The sequence below is a fragment of the Colossoma macropomum genome, unplaced genomic scaffold (genome assembly GCF_904425465.1).
Source record: "Colossoma macropomum unplaced genomic scaffold, Colossoma_macropomum, whole genome shotgun sequence".
NCBI lineage: Eukaryota > Metazoa > Chordata > Actinopteri > Characiformes > Serrasalmidae > Colossoma > Colossoma macropomum.
The window spans coordinates 20223055-20236732 of NW_023494809.1; the positions used below are offsets into that span (position 1 = coordinate 20223055).

Here is a 13678-nt window from a genome sequence, read left to right on the forward strand (position 1 = left end):
GAGAATATGGGAACAAGCATATTTTTTTTAAAGGAGACATATATTGCCCTTTTTTCATTTTTCATTAGTTCTTTTTCTGTGATTGCTGAAATTACGAGAATAACAAGAACAGATACATATACATAACATACAACTATAAATATAACGTAAATATCAACCTAATAACAACTTTATATGCTTTACTCTGTCATTTACTCCTCTGTGAAGAAAAGGTCATCTTCTGGTTGTTTTTTGTATGTTAATGACCACTGCTCTCACCAGCTGTATCAGTAGAAGAGGTGGAGTAAAGGGTGTGGTCACTGTGGCATGTTGTTTATGCTGAGATCCATACAGTCACTAAATCATGAACATGTGCCAGTCATTACGCAGCAATGTTTAACACAGAAACCTTGTAATTCACTTTGCAAGTAGCTCTTATTTACCTACTTTTCCATTGCTAAAGTAATGCTAATTTTCCCTAGCCTGTTAACTGGTATTTCAATGTATTGTTAGCTTCAAGCTAACAGTGGTTAATATTTGCAGCTCGTAACAGACATACAAGTAACATATTCTTTACTTTGAATGTTGCAGTTTGGATGTTGACTCCATCAAAACCTTTAAAACTGTCTCTGAATATTACTGGAGCCTGTTAGCTTAGCTATATGTATAACTTCCTCTAGTGAGGACAGAATATGGCCCAGTTAGCAAACAGAAAGCCTGTTAACATCAATGAAAAAGAGTCTGCCAAACATTACATCACTGTTTTACACTGTCCTTTTCATCAAAGACACGGCAGCTCTGATGGTGAAAGTATGAAGGCTGGATTATGTTTCTAAAGCAAATGTTTAGATCCTAAAGCAAATGTTTCACAATTTCTTCACAGAAATTTTCTTCTTGGTAGATACAGTGATAAGTAACATACATGTGAAATGGCAATGACGTGGTTTTGTTTGCCTTGTCTCCTTTAAGTTTTAGTGTTTGTTACACTACTAAGAACTGCCCTTTTTGATTTTGCCACTCACATCTGGGGGGTTTACCAGAAAACAGCCTTTGAGTCATTTCTGATATTGACTGCATCTTTTATTTTGATGTTAAATACTCATATCGAATTGTACTGTATTGGAGTGTTGATTAACAGTAGCTAGTCTCACATTACACATCTTTTTGTCAAACTGCAATAAGGTAATAGATCATTATTTTTTCCCCATCAATACAATGCTTATATACTATTCTCCCAAAAGAACCAAAGAGTCAACATAATGGCATCAGTCTTTGTCCAGTGATAATTCATTTAAATCGGTGAAGACTATTGGAAATCATTCGGAAATGTCCTCATCATAAATAAACAGTTTTAAAATAAAGGCTCGCCTATCCACTCAGGTTTACAGTAAATGTTTCTTTAAAGGTTTTGAGTTCTTTGCAAATATGCAGCATATAAAAATGTCACGTATATCCTCATAAAAACAACAGTCAGAAGGCACTTTATTTGGTAAGAGAAAAGTCACAGTTGTTGGAACGACTGGTGATCGAAAAAAAGTCTGCCTGCATAGCATGAACCAAAGGGTTGACCTTTTCAACGTCCTCCGGGAAAAAAAATAGATTGTTTTGTGTTTTTTTTTCTTTTTTTTGTGGTAAATATATAGAGCTTTTGGATAGTAAACTCGTATGTCTCCATTACAAAAATTAATTTGTGTTTATTTTTTTCTGCATCAAATTTAGAAACTTACACTATGTACATTTTTCCCATGCCAGGGACTCCTGTTGGCAAATGGTCCAATAAATTATCAGACGGCAGGTCAGAGTTCCGTCCACAGAAATTAGCAAGGTGGAAAAGAGTTTTGTCCTCCACTGTGTGACACAGTGGTGCCTTCTAGAGGCCACAGCTGAATGGAGGCTCGGCCTGACCAGTAGTGATGGAGTGTTTGTGTGTGGGACAGCAGAGGGCAGTGCGAGTCTCAGTGCTACCTGGCCCTCAGGCTCTGTAGCACACTGTAAACGTCCTCCTCTCTGCTCAGGCCCTCAAACAGAGGCAGCAGGTCCAGCAGCTCTGTGTCCATCATGTCATCGAACCATGATCGCACTGGGACCTGTGGACATAATTGCAAAACACTTTTACAGGAATCATCATAACTCAGTAACAGAGTTATAAAGGAATGACAAGATCAACTACGTTTTGAAAGATAAAAAAAAGAAGAAATCAAGCAAAAAAAAAAAATCATTTTATTCTTTAATTGAATATGCTTTGATCATGCTTTAAATGAAGCCAACCAAGCACCTGCATTTTCAAAATACTGTAAGGGCTCTGTAATAGCGGCTTTATAACACTGCCCATGAAAGTACTTAAAAGTAAATCTCTTATTGAAATGCAAACTACACAAAAATGCAAACCTTCACAAACATGTTGTAAAAGTCCATGAACATATGAAAACTGTCCTTACTAAATATTTAAAGGGATGATTTAGCAAAATCAAATTTGCACAATGTATGCAGTTAGTCAGTCAGTTAGTTTGGTGTCCATATTTGGTTCCATTGCTAATGTTGGTAACATTGCTAACAAACACCAGAAGACAACAGTCAACCACATCTTTTTCATAAATACATGCCACAACACCTGAAATACATTCAGCACAACACTTCTTTTCTAAAGTGACTGCGCTCAGTTACCTGGTGAGATTTTGTTCATTTTTATAGCTTGCAGTAAGTCAGCTGTGTCCTAAACCACATCAACAAGTCTGCGCGGCCTTGATAAAGACCTGGACACAGCTTGAATGTGTTAAGAGAAGTTTTAGGGATGTATTTACAGAAAAGATTCTCACTTCATCTGACTTCCAGTGTTTGTTAGCAATGTTAGCTTTGTAGCTCCAGTCCTAAACTAAAAAAAGTAACATTTGGACACCAACCGTATCTTGGCTGATCTCCTGCATCTGGGGTTAAGTGGAAAATTGTGTAAATTTGACTTTTTGCCCAAACCATTTATTTAACAGGAAATTCTGGTAAGCCACTGTGTTTGGTTATATTAGCATACAGACACCCTTTCTTTCTGTTTTGCCCTGGTTTGTTCAAACCTTCCCTTCTATGTAGAAAACTGTGTTCTCCACGATTCCTAGTAGTGAGACTTGTAGTGTAAAAAAGCATCCCAAGAGTTATTTAAAAGCTATTATAAGTTTTCTTACATCTCAGTCAATCCAAATATATTCAACAAAGAGAAAGCTCTGCTTCTTTCAAAGGCTGCAACTCTAACACCTTCAGATTAATCAGAAAGGACGCCAGCTGGATAAGGAAATGACAAACATTTGGATGCATATGACTGACAGCCTTGAGAGTCTACTGTCACATCCTCCTCCATCAGACATGACTGGTCAATAACAGATGATGGAGGGCCTCAAATGCTTGAGGACTGGTGGAGCCTGCACTGGTCCACTCCGCTGGGAATTACACAAATAACAAATCCTAAACCAACTCAAGTTCACTTCAAATGCCACTGGAACATAATATAGCCTTAGGCATCACCGTTGAAGTTTCTTAGTTAGGTGATGACAGCTGTGTGAAAAGAATGCCCCTTGAGTTCATAAGTACGAGCAGTTGGAAGGCTCAGAGATTTTTCCACAGTAAGCACAAAACTGATAACTCTAAAGACCTACATTGTGGTTCTATTCTCTCAAGACAAATAAGTGTTTTAACACAAAAGGCAACAAAACCATTTCAACAGACTGTATTCAACTGACAGCCGTTTTGCTTATTATGTCACGTACAGTGTCCTGAAATATTTGTCTGAACCCGATGGGACCTGACTGCTCATTTTAAGTTCGAACGTCATTTCTTGAATACATGACCGGTTTAAATTTCATATTTGAGTTTTCACAGCCCATCTCCCAATGTTAACAGACACTACCCTGGATTTTCCCTGCTTTAGTTTTTACATTACTTTATTCTTCCTCCCTACTTTTATTACATTGAAAGAGCTAGAATCACACTCCTGTTGCAGACAGAATTTTTCACACTGAGGTCCATGAGGTCCACACTTGTGAGAAACTAGATGCACAGAAAATAAAATAGTGAATTGATTTAGGAGACTTCCAGCCAATAGGACGCTTATATTCATGAATTTATTTGTCTAGACAAAATATTTTGTATAGTTGTTATTATTCCATGATCTGGAATTGTTTTGGTCACTACACAGAAATGTAAGTGGCACTATCAGTTTTTATTTTGCTCTGCTCAGGCTGTATTCTGGTTCGTACCAAAATTTCAGGCCTCACTAAAGCTATAATTCAAATATGTCAGGTGGGTGCAATTCTTGCTAAAAAGGCCATCAGTTGTGTTGATGTAACACAGTTATGTTTTATTACATGCAAATGACTGACAGATTTAAATAATGTAAATGCAAATAGGCATTTTTTCCAGTAGGACAGCAGAGTAATTATCAGTCAGCCGTTGTAGGAAAGTTTTGAAAGCATCGAAAAATAGACAAATTGGTCTGTAAAAGATATTTTCCAACAGCTGCTGACTTTCTAACTACCCTGCTCATACCCTGTGGGCAAAGAAAAAAGTGAAACTGCTGCCAAGTGAATAAGGTGAATTCCAACATGTGCGCACAGAGGGAGACTTACAGCATTTTCCGGGTGGAAGATGTATGAGGCGGGCGAGTTGTCCACTATGATGACTTTGCTGAGTTGTCGGCCCAGCCGGCTGAGGTCTTTGACGTAGTTCCCTCTGTGGAACACGCAGGATTCCCTGAAGAGGCGCGCCCGGAACACACCCCACTGGTCCAGGAGGTCTGCCACTGGGTCAGCATACTGAAAACACACAGAAAACCCACTCACAGCCTGCTCATACACACAAACACTACCACCAACCTCAGTCTGCCCAATACACTGTAATAATTCTAGTAATAGTATATTTTTCTAATAATATGTGGTATAAAAATGCACTGATGCAATGTGGTGCTGTGATCTGTAGATGGGGACTCATCTGTTTTGGAATGTTAGAACTGATTAAAGTTAGTAGTGGGTGGTATAATTTAGTCATGTTATAATTAAAATTACTGATGGTTTTGGTATATATCACGGAATAGTGTATTTATATACATATTTCTCAGTGAAACTATTTTAGATGTTTAAAAAAATATATTTTTGTGGGTTAACAGTGGCTTGTTACTCTAAAATGTACCTGCACTTTTAAGACGTTAACTCAGACTGCTATCTGACTACACAACAGAATAACAAACATCCCTGACTCAGCCACTCAGCTAAACGGGATAACCTCAGCATGATTTTTACGTTACGTTTTCATGATTTCAGCATGGTTTTTACGTTATGCTATCTGCGCTTACTTGCACATTGGCATTAAGGTTATGACAAAACTAATATCTTAAGAAGAATTTCAAACGGTATATAAAATGAACCAGCACACTGCCCTCTACTAATTATGATAATATTAAATATGGTCTAAATTTTGGGCCTATTTTCAAAAGCTCCATGTATTGTCTTTATTTTCTGTACTCAACTACTGTGTACTGTGTGTCTATATTCCCCTACTATTCCTCCAGACTTATTTGAGTATTCACTATTTCAAAAAATTCTGAATCATTCTATTGTCAAATCTGATTGAATCGTGATAACATTTGAGGTTTTATGATGTGCTGAATTGTTTCCTAAAGAATAATACCTGAATCAAATTGTTGTGAGGAAAGAGATTTACACACCTGGTAATAACTGTAACTGCACTAATTTTACCTCTCAATACCAATGACAAATTGAGATGGGAGGTAAATGGCTCAGTAGAAAATGTACAAAGAAATCATGTGCTACCAATTCAGAAAAAAAAAGAGAGAAATCATTTAAGGTGTAAAGATAAGGGGTCTAACCTTAGCTAAGCTAGCTGTGAAGAGCACACATTCGAACAGTTCACCCATCTTCTGCAGAAACTCATCCACATGAGGTCTCTTTAGCACGTAGACCTGGCAGTGAAACACAAAACACATGCTCTATTTAGTGAGTCAAACTGCTGCGTTACTTACTGTAGGAAAAGTAGAAATACAAACAAACCTCTTCTTTCCTTGTTTCCTTTCTTGTGTATGAAGGTTAGTCACTGCAACCCAGTACAAGTAATCAAGAACAGGCCAGCCCTGATATACAGAGCCTATCCTGGATTACTTGAACCAGGTAACAGCCATCTCAACACATCAACGGAGCAGATAAAGGGAACATTCTTGGATTGTCCCACACAGAAAGATGTGAACATATAAAGATATATAAATAAACATAAATGCCTGGGAGGCAATGACCTGTATCATTTCTTTAGAAGGGGGCCTATATTATTTTTCCTTTTTTAATGCCTTTTTTTTTCCTTCAGTGTGTTCTATAGCTTTTTGTGCATGTAAACGGTCTGCAAAGTTACAAGGCTCAAAGAAAGTAACTCTCACAGAAACAACTTTTCTCAGCTGCCTGAAATGCCTTGCTGGGATTCTAGCTCTTTACCTTTATTACAAGATAACACAACCTAAATAACACAATCCTCATTGCCCACCTATCGGTAATCTTGGCATGCCCTCACACATCGCACAACAACTACTGGAGGCCGGGAAGAGTTTGTTCAGTTTTATCGCCATATTGAGAAGATACTGACCTGACTTTCGGGACTGGACTTTAGCTCAAACTGATACGGCAGAAACTACGCTGCTGGAAAAATAGCCACACCAGTGTTTACAGCTGCACAGTAGAGAAGTGTCTGTCTGCAGACTACAAGACAGGGGCAGAACATGTAGGAGCGGAACTGCTCTGGCGGTTGACCAATCAGAACAGAGTGGACAAGCTGACCAATCAGAGCACACTGGGCTCATTGGGAGGTGGCTTAAGGACCCAGGCCTCTCTAACCGAGTGTTTCAGACAGAGGGTGAATAGAGATGTACAGTATGAGGAAAAAAAAATCTTTTTGGAACATTGAAGCATGTAAATCTATTCTAGCAGACCCTAAAAATAAAAGTATGAACACTGAAAATTAGCAAAATAGGTCCCCTTTAAGCATGAGCAGGAGAGTGGGCCACCCCCAAAGGCTCCACCACCACCACCTCTTTCTCACACACTATTTTTCAAAGCATAAAAAAAGAAGCCTTCAATTCAGACAGTATGCTTTAAGATGCATCTCCTAGGCACTCCTACACATGCTTTTCTCTAGTGGATCAAACACAAACTAAAATAAAAATACATAGGGAAAGCTATTTAAATATAACATATCACATTTTCAGTCCCATGCTATTTTGGCTGTGTCTGAATATATTTTGTAATGAACAGAGAATCATTCACTATGCTGTTCAACAGCGAAATTTCCGTATTTTTTCTGTATTTTTTTCCCCCACTATTATCAGTTTGTTAGTCAAGATAACTAAAACCATCATAATCATTTGTTGTCTATGTCCAGTTATATGAAGATCTCTGTGTACACCATCCTGTAACACTACATCACACTTTATTACAACTGAAACCTTGAAATTCTACTGAGGATCCAGTGTGAACATTTTGCAAACCATGCTGTTGAAAATCATTTGCGCTGTACCTGATGAACTGTTCCATCGATCTCCACAGGGACTATGAAATCAGCATTACTGATGGGCTGCAAAGCAGAACAGAAAGTGACAGATTAGCAGCCATGACTGCTCATGGTGTAACAGTTTCAAAACAGTATAGAAAAGACAATATTAACATTTAAAAATGTATCACTGATACAACCCTCATCCCTTGTGACCATCTTTCATTCCTTGTCCTTTGTGGAAACCACGGTCAATGATGCGTCAATGAAACAAGGTATCTGGGTGCATCCCACTCCCGTGCCCAGCTGACTGCTTTTTAGTTACGAAATTACTCAAATTCTAAGGTTTTTTGGGGCTTGTTTTGTTAGAAGGTTGGCACGGCAGGCATTGAAAACTCATAATAAAGTGGAGACAAGTACAGCACTGAGCAAAAGTCAGAGACCTTCATTTATTTCATTTCCAGTCAAAACAGCCAAGTTATTCATTTTTCATCTCTAGAACATCTGTGAGCTTCCATGTGCATATGGAAGATAAAGCCAAAACAAAATAAGCAGGAAAAAACAGGTTCAAAGATGCAGAAAGAAATGGGACTCCTAACAACCATGCAGCACTTAAAACTTTCATCTTTGAGAGAGAGGAGAAAACCATGCTCCACTCTTGCTTTAGATCTGAAAAAAATCCACAGCCATTTTCCACTGTGAGAAGACAACTCAACATTATAGGTCTAAGAGGATGTGTAGCTGTCAAGAAGGCCTAACTAACAAAAAAGCTGCTGGTGTTCTCAAAATAATGGACTGGCCACCCCAGAGACCAGACCTCATCATCACTGAATGTGTTTGGGATTACTTAAATTGTGAGAATAAAAAGTGCAACCAACTTTTGGAAATTAAATAAATGAAGAGTGGTCTCTGACTTTTGCACTGTACTGATCAAAAACTGGATCAAATTTTGACCTCAGAATGGACATTGTCCCTAAAAAATTGTGTACTGCTGCACCCCTACAGTGACCATAACATGCAGTAAAGTAGAGCAGAGCAGATACAGTGACAGCAGAGTTAAGAGTCTGACTGTGACACTCTCTCTCAGAAGAGATGCTTTGTGTCTCCAGTGCCGGAGGGACATCTGTGGGCTCAAAGAGATTGACTGCATGCTCAGACACTACTACCTGTAGCCGAGCTTTGATTTAGAGGCACGCAAGGGGGACTGGGTGTGCGTGACTATGTGTGTGTGTGTACACGTGTAGCTGAAAATTGACTGCATGAAGCTACAGAGTGGAGATGCATTTTGGAAAAGGGGGAGTCCTTTTTTTTTGAGGAGCCTTTAAAGCTGGGGAGAGAGAGAGAGAAAGAGAAAGACAGATAGAGTAGGAGTGGGAGCAGGAGACATGCAGACAGGATGAAAGGATTCAGCAGGCGGCGTGGGGCCGTCTTAATGCCACGGAGAGAGTGAGATGGAGATGAAGAGGAAAACGGGCATAAAAAAAATTGGGTTCTCTTTCCAGAAGCTTGTTAAAAATAAGAGGGTCCTGCAGTGCACAGCTGTGCACTGTCAACGTGAAATAGATTTAATGTCGGATTTTCAGGCAATAAATCAGACATTTTTTCCAATATCTATTAAATGGGCAATATTTAAAAGCATTCAGATATCCAACTAGAATATCATCATTATCATATCAAAAGCTCATTACTCCAGTGTATTTCTACCCCATTTGAAAATACCATCTTTACACTGTGTGAGCATTTAACACTGAATCAGTAGAAACATGTGGAATAAAATCTCATTACTTCAACATACATTTAAGTTAAGAATGTGAGGTTTTGATGCAACAGCGAGAAAAAAATCTCAATACAGAAAGCTTACATTAACCATACATACTGCAGCTTGAGCCATTCCAACAATATGCCCACAGCATTTGTAAGATCAAAATAAACAACAGTAAAGAAGAGATTTGGCTTATTCATATTTAATGACTCATCAGCAGTCGAGCAGATCCAGAGCTGTTTTTGATGTCCTTACTGAGGCTGGAATAAGTAAGTCAGCCTATATGGTCAAATAACAATTGCCATCAGTCAGCAGGATATCCAGCAGGGGGAGCATGAGGTCTGTGCAGTGAGCGCATGAAGCCAAGGGCAGTATGAATCCTCATCTTCCAAAAAATCACAGCTACTTCTGAAAGGGTAAATTCTCCTTAGCGGTTCCACTGAATGGCAAAGGCAGTAGAGAGGTCACCAAACTGACTCCCACTAAGAAAGTGGACTTCAGTTGGTAATTGCTTTTTCCAGATAAAAAAACTCTGGAAATGTGAATGAAAGGTACTGAAGATCCCAATAAAAACTGCTCATTTTTAATGCACGGCCCATTTCCTGCACGTTTCTTGCATTTTATTTACTTCATTGAGGTCTACATAAGACCAAAAACAGTCATAATTCATTTTCGTATGGCCGTTTTCCAACCTCTCTTTATCACTTAGAAATAAACATGCTGTTTATTTCACTGAACACTGAAAGGAATTCCACTTTTTTTCCCAAAATTTTTGCTTAATTAAATCAGTGAGATTGAACAAAGTCCTTCAGAGTGGTTTGAGAAGTCAGAATTCATTACAGTGGTGATAGAAACCAGGGACCACAATGTCTACAACAAATATATTTTATTTATTATCCAAAACCACCAGTGAACCTATGCATGTCTTCTGGGTTTTTATATGTATCGCAGACGATGGTAAAATAAAAAAGTTTTCTTTGGGTACTATTTTGCCTTACAATGCCCTGCATGTACTTCTCCTCCATGAATCCAAAACTTCACCACAAAACTACTCTAAACGATGTCTCAGTCATAACTTTCTGTGAGGGGGCTTTTAGGGGCATTCAGCTGGGTCCTGTGAACCATTCTGAGCCAAAAGGTTTCTCTAGAACAGAGCATTTCACATCAAATCACTGTCAATGACTTTGCTCATATCTTAACCACTTCATTATATAGAAATTTTCAAAAATCTGTAGAGTTCTTCTTTAATTCTGGTCTATATAAATTACTTCTGTTTCGATAGGCTGGTACAAATTGTAATTCAGGGACATTTGGGGAGAAATGTCTAAACAATGTATATATACACATTTATGCATAATATTTAATCATATTAGCTTTGATATTTTTTTTAACAACAGCATAGGTTTTCCGAGATATGGGCCCTCCAAATCTCACACGTCATCACAAGAAAAGTTCTGTGACAAAGCCAAACAAAAAAGTAATGGCTAAACATTCAGACCGCATTCAGTGTCTAAATCTTCAGACAGAGAAACTCAGACAAACACATTACAGAGGGTCAGTCTATTTGGATTAGAGCTGCGCAGAAATGATGCTGACATTTCTTCAAATGCACTAAATGAGCACAGACCATTTAATCACTGTTCTCTAACAGGCTTCCCCAGCTCTCATCTTGTCTGTATTGATCTCTTGCTCGCTCTGAAGTACATGTTACAGTTCAAGCTGACCTTCAAGTGAACAGGCACAAGATCAACATAATATGTGGCACTCAGCAGGCAATTAATTAGCAGGAGAAGAACAAGTCTTCCATACTTCAACAAACAGGGGAAAAAAAACAACCATTACTTTCTGGAAAGATGGCCCAGAACTTTGCCCTGTACGCAGTACAGTACATTTATGGACACACCCTTGTGTACAATCTTCAGCTGCCTTTTTATGTAGTGTGTGTGTGGGTGGCAGAATGGGTGTATTTGTGCATGTGGTGTGTGTGTGTGCGAGCAAATGAGTAAGAGAGAAAAAGAGTATGTGCGCGCGCACAAAGGCATGCATCCCTTGCTCCTTCCCTTTCTCTGGGCCTCTCTCTTTCAACCACCACCTCCCTTCTTTTCCGAGGAACAAGAAGAGCTTCCAGACGGACATTTTAAAGGATATAGTGCTGTTAGAGAAAGCATTTTACTTTTTTTCATGTACTCTCTTTTGAATCTCTTTGTGCCCACACAATACATTCAATATATCCAGCATTGTGCAAAAGTCTACCCTTCATTTATTTAATTTCCCATCAAAGTGGCCTTTAAGTACAAGTTATTTATTTTTCATGAGGTATTTCTGTGGAAAATTACATATAAAATAATCCGCTTGCAAAAGGAAGTGGAAAGTCTAAGAAAAAAAACAGTAGTTTTCAAAACTGGAGTTCAAAAATTATTAAAAAATGCAGAAAAAATGGGACAACCATGCAAGACCTGGCAGACCACCAAAACTGTCCCCATCAGATAAACAGCACTTACAGCTCCATAGGTGTCAATCCTTCCACTGTGAGTAGGCAACTCTATGAGACTGAAATGATGTGTAGCTGTCAAGAAGCCCTGTAGCTTCTTGAAGCTGTCAAAATACAACCAAATTCTATGAGTGAACTTTGGAAGTTTGGAAAAATATCCCTGCAGACTGAAAAGTAAGTCTAAAAAGAATGAAAGCTGTAATAAAGGCAAAGAGTGGACACAGTAAGTACTGAAAACCAAAAATTAAATGAATGAAGGCTGGTCTCTGTAAGACTGTATGTCTGCAAATATGTGTGTCTGTATGTTTGTGGCAGATAATTCAAGTAGGAAGAAGGGAAAAGTAGCTTTTTTCAGGTATACACCCTTAAAAAGAAGGCTTCTCCAAGATTCTTCAGTAAAGGCTGTGGACCATGGCAATTCAAAGAGCAATCTGAATACGTGAAGAGGTATAAATACTGCATAATTCAATCGATGAGATGCCAACACGGTTATTCAAAGAGGTTTGATGTGAAATGGTGAACCTACTAATTCAGCTTTCTTTACAGTGCTGGTAATGGGAACCAGGGGTTGTGATGTCTATAATGCAAATCTAACCATTTTATTTTACTAACCAGCGATCTTTATATGTAATGTTAATAACCAAAAATAAATAAATAAAAAATCAGGAGAAAAAAAGTTTTGGGGTTCTAATTTGCCTTACAACACCCTACACATATCTCTCTCCCATGAGTAGATATGAAAAATACATTTTAGGCCAAACCTCTTTCACAACTATTGTAAAACAATGTCTCAGGCTTCAGGCAGTGTATTTATAAATACTTAATGTAACAACTTTCTGTGAAAGAGTTCTTAGAGGCATTGAATGCTTTGAATGTCTGGTTCTTATCACCACCACTGTGAACAATTCTGACTCTGCAAGTATCTACAGAATGGAGCATTTCACATCAAACCACTATAAATTACTTCGTTGACATCATAAGGTCTATGCAGAAATATTGAAAAATCTGTGAAATTCACCTTTAAAATGTTCATCAGAAAAATGCTATGAATGCCACTACACCTACGCTACGGTCAACTCGTTTATTATGCGTTAATTATTATCACTTTATTGTAAGCCCTGTTCTTCTTCTTATTATTAGTGTTATTTATTATAATTATTGTGTACCTTATTATGTGTGACTCTGGTATGGTTCACTAAAGAACCTTTTACAACGTTTCTACATAGCACCAAAAAAGTTATTATAGCTATTATAACACAGAACCGTCTTTGGTGCTATATTGAAATCTTGCTGCTAAGGAGAAAATCCTAAACTATGCGCATGTGAAAATATGAGAGATAGATAAAATCCAGCCTAAAATTGAGTAGAAGATGCAGGTCCATAGAGAACTGGGTCATTGGGGTGAGCAGGTGGCTCCCCAGAAGAGACTTTCTAGGCACCACAATGGCGGTTAATCTCAGCAGAGGATTTCATTCAGCCGGGAGTTTTAATCCCACAGCATGCTCTAAACACTGCCATTGTCTTCTGCTATTGAGCCTTGGAGTACTCAATGGATTATGAGCGGATTGTAAAATATGCTTTACTCCAGCTCAGCGGAGAACTCCTAGCTGTGTCGTAAACACCACATTCCAATTTGGATATAATCTTGGGTGAGCCGTCCATACCCTGAAGTTCATGGCAGAGTGAAAATATACGGTATAAAACCACAATCTAATTCCTTCATCAACAGTAGAACAGAGCTAAACTGTAAGACACATCATTAAGAGTTAAGAGAGCGTGTGTGTGTATACCTTAAAGGAACTGTGTACCAGTGTCTCATCGAGGTCGATCACCACACAGTTCTTGCCATAGTCGTTGATGCTGACCTCAGGCAGGAGGTATTTGGCTGGAGACTGAAGAGAGGAAAGAGTGTGTCCGAA

General features: G+C 38.4%; 1 protein-coding gene across 3 annotated transcripts in view; it reads right to left on the reverse strand.

Moving 5' to 3' along the window:
* Nucleotides 1-1041: 1041 nt before the first annotated feature.
* The window catches only part of ctdspla (CTD (carboxy-terminal domain, RNA polymerase II, polypeptide A) small phosphatase-like a), a 47131-nt gene continuing 34494 nt past the window's right edge, over nucleotides 1042-13678 (reverse strand). For 2 of the 3 annotated variants that reach the window (XM_036557900.1, XM_036557898.1), the window contains 5 exons: nucleotides 13550-13651; nucleotides 7534-7590; nucleotides 5846-5938; nucleotides 4590-4775; nucleotides 1042-2066 (listed from right to left, as the gene is read on the reverse strand). In XM_036557900.1, the coding sequence (XP_036413793.1) occupies nucleotides 1941-2066; nucleotides 4590-4775; nucleotides 5846-5938; nucleotides 7534-7590; nucleotides 13550-13651 (564 nt within the window). In that variant the 3' untranslated portion in view covers nucleotides 1042-1940. The remainder of the gene's footprint in view (nucleotides 2067-4589; nucleotides 4776-5845; nucleotides 5939-7533; nucleotides 7591-13549; nucleotides 13652-13678) is intronic. The other variant, XM_036557901.1, reaches the window with a different exon arrangement.